General features: G+C 34.8%; 1 protein-coding gene across 1 annotated transcript in view; it reads left to right on the top strand.

Annotated features, from left to right (window-relative positions):
* LOC128250356 (zonadhesin-like) overlaps window positions 1-3716 on the top strand; it is a 129511-nt gene that overhangs the window by 70525 nt on the left and 55270 nt on the right. The window contains exon 4 of the mRNA XM_052975207.1: window positions 1617-1688. Coding sequence (XP_052831167.1) covers window positions 1617-1688 — 72 coding nt within the window. The remainder of the gene's footprint in view (window positions 1-1616; window positions 1689-3716) is intronic.

Raw genomic sequence — 3716 nt, 5'->3', positions numbered from 1 at the left:
ATATATATATATATAATGTAGATATATATATAGATATAGATATAGATATATATATACGACGGGCTTCTTTCAGTTTCCTTCTATCAAATTCACTCACAAGGCTTTGGTTGGCCCGATGTTATAGTAGAAGGCACTTGCCCAAGGTGCTACACAGTGTTACTGAACCCGGAACCATGTGGTTGAGAAGCAAGCTTCTTACTACACATCCACGTCTGCGCCAATTATTACTATCATTATTATTATTATTATTATTATTATTATTATTATTATAGTAGTAGTAGTAGTAGTAGTAGTAGTAGTAGTAGTAGTAGTAGTAGTAGTAGTAGATTTGCAGAATTGCAGAATTGGTAGAGCGGCGTACAAATGCTTTATGCTATTTTGTTACATCTCTTTGAATTCTGATTTCAGATCACTCGAAAGTTGACTTTGACTTTCATCTTTCCGAGATCGGTAAAATGAAATGCCAATTAAATAATGGGGTCGATATAATCATCTAAACATCCAACCACCACTGTCACCATCACCAAATTTCTGTCTTTGAACCTCTGTTTGAAAGAAAATATTAATATGAACAGGCACCTTAAGTCAAATGAGCTGGCAGAATCGTTAGCACACCGGGTAAAATGCCTAGCGGCATTTCGTCTGTCATTGCGTTCTGAGTTCAAATTTGAAACAAATATGAACAGTCATGTTGAAGAGTTATGATAAAATCTCAACAACTCAGCCAGTGAAACGGCTGTTGTTTAGCCCTAGGTCAACCTTGACCGAGCAGATATATGAATAAAAACATTCCAGCCACACCATCCTGTATTTTTGCTTACACATACGTAGCTGTGTAGTAAGAAGCTTGCATCCCAACCACATCGTTCCGGGTTCAATCTTTCTGCGTGGCACCTTGAGCAAGTGTCTTCTACTATAGCCTCAGGCCGACCAAAGCTTTGTGAGTGGATTTGATAGACAGAAACTGAAAGAAGCCCGTCGTATATATCTATGTGTGTATGTCTTTGTTTCTGTGTTTCTCTCCCACTACCGCTTGACAACCGGTGTTGGTGTATTTACGTTCCCGTAAATTAGTGGTTCGCTAAAAGAGACCGATAGAATAAGTACTAGGCTTTAAAAATAAGTCCTTGGGGCGATTGTTTTCGACTAAACCCTTCAATGCAGTGGCCCTAGCATGGCTGCAGTCAAATGACTGAAACAAGTCAAAGGTAAAAGGTACTTTAAAACTACATTACCCAACCTGTCCCTCCCTTTTTATGACGATCGGTGTAATATTAAAGAGACTTAGCTGTTATTTCTAGCAATCCAAGCTACCGAGTAAAGACGCCATTACTGACTCGTTGGCGAACTGAGATGAAGCGCCTTCCTCCAGTTTCGATTTGTAGAAACTCCCCTGATTTTGCACAGATTACCTTTAGAGTCCTCCTTATTGCAAGGACTGTAGGTATCCAGTCGGCGATATCTACATCCTTCCTCCGCTAGCATTATCGGATGCCATGAATAAGGTCGTATGAAAAAATGAGTGATGAATGTAGCAGCATCTTACGTTTACTCTCTTATGAATCACATGATGCTTCCTAAATAAAATTGATTTTTTTCTCCGTTATGTTCTACAGGAACCGGCAGTGACAGACATAATCTCTTCAACACTTTTCATAAGAAACTTGATAACATCAGACAATATAGAGGTAACTAATAAAATATACTGATTACTGAGTATGTTGATATACTTCCTGGCTTAGATATTTTTCTTTATCTCCTCTCTCGGACTCTCTCCCTCTGTTTCCTTTCTCCCTCCCCCTCTCTCTCTCACACACACATAAACATATATATATATATACATACATATACAGATAGAAAGATAGATAGACAGATATATATATATATATATATATATATATATATATATATATATATATATTTATTTATTTATATATATATATACAGACATATATAATAAACACAATATATAGTTCTATATTTAAGAGATGAGGAATTATGTACATTTTTTACATTATTTACATATGATGGATATTTGTCCTCATCTTGTTTGTTGTTAACACAACGTTTCGGCTGATATACCCTCCAGCCTTAATCAGGTGTTCTAGGGAAATTTCGAGCCTGGGTTCTCATTCATAAGGTATTTTTTCCGATGTTATCATTATTATTATTATTATTATTATTATTATTATTATTATCATTATTATTATCATCATTATTATCATTATTATTATTATTATTATTATTACTATTATATTATTATTATTATTATTATTATTATTATTATTATTATTATTATTATACAGGTCACTGCGTGGAATCGAACTCGGAATGCTGGGGTTAGTAGCCCTCGCTCTTAACCACTACGCCATATGCTTGGGCATATGTCGTAGTGGTTAAGAGCGTGGGTTACTAACCCCAAGATTCCGAATTCGATTCGAGGTGTTGACCTGAAGAAGAAGAAGAAGAAGAAGAAGAAGAAGAAGAAGAAGAAGAAGAAGACTTAGGAATGAGAACCCAGGTTCGAAATTTCCCCAGGACACCTGATGAAGGCTGGAGGGTATATCAGCCGAAACGTGTTAACCACAAGCAAGATGAGGACGAATATCCGTCAATTGTAAATAATGTAAATAATGAACACAATGTATGTTTTTATGTACTACTATTAATTTCACGTGCTGAGAACATGCCGAATATTGTTTTATAATACGTCTGGTGTCCCAACACAATCATCAGACACTACCCATATGGCATAACGAACTAAAAATGGGACGAGAGAAAAAGTGATAAAAGTGGAATGGTGAAAAACTGGAAAACGGAAAAATAACCAGAAAGAAACAAAAGGGGAATAAGAGTTATTTCCTTTAGATCATAAATTATAAGGCTGAAAAGATAGTGGCTTAGAGTTAATGATACAGATTTAATCCGGTGGGGAAGGTACTTCACAATTCTTCAGTAGGAACTTACGCGTTTGCTTACATCTACTCAAAATTTCGGATCTAGAGTTCAGCAGTGAGTTAGAGATCTTAGATCTGAGTCCTTTCAGCTACGCATAGCTTACATTTCTTTGATCCGTTATCATATGGTAGGTTTTTTTCAACTGTTTTCCACTTTATCGTATGTGGTGTTGCGTTCGACTTCGAACCTAGTAAATTTGCTTTTGTCTTTTATTAATACTTCGCGGTTATTAACGTTAAACTATCTGATTCTCCCTCTATTATACTATATGCAATCTTCATTTCCACCACCACTACTCACTGTCTCCTTTTTAATATCTTACAAAATCTCTTTTGCCTTCTTTAAAAATTATTTAATTGATTATTGTCTTCTGTACATTAATATTTCGAAGATGAATTTTTATGTGTATATTGGAGGTGAAGAATGGATGTAACCATAATATTCTATGGATATGATGGGTTAGCCATTCTATATCTGTACTACCTTGTAAAATGTACAATAATACAATGTAATTTATAGCATATACAATAGTGCAGACATGTAAAATAAGTTATTATACTCTAAAATAAATTATTGTTCCATGATGGCTGTGAAACGATTGCAATCTTATGGGTCCCAACTGGTGAAATAAACATATTCATATTGTACCTCTTGGTTTTCTTCATATGTGTGTGTGTGTGTGTGTGTGTGTGTGTGTGTATGTATATATATGTATATATGAATACGCATTTATGTATATATATATATATATATATATA

This window comes from Octopus bimaculoides, chromosome 20, assembly GCF_001194135.2.
Source record: "Octopus bimaculoides isolate UCB-OBI-ISO-001 chromosome 20, ASM119413v2, whole genome shotgun sequence".
Classification (NCBI taxonomy): Eukaryota; Metazoa; Mollusca; class Cephalopoda; order Octopoda; family Octopodidae; genus Octopus; species Octopus bimaculoides.
The sequence above is the reverse complement of the archived record's forward strand: the minus strand, read 5'-3'. Positions and strand labels throughout refer to the sequence as shown.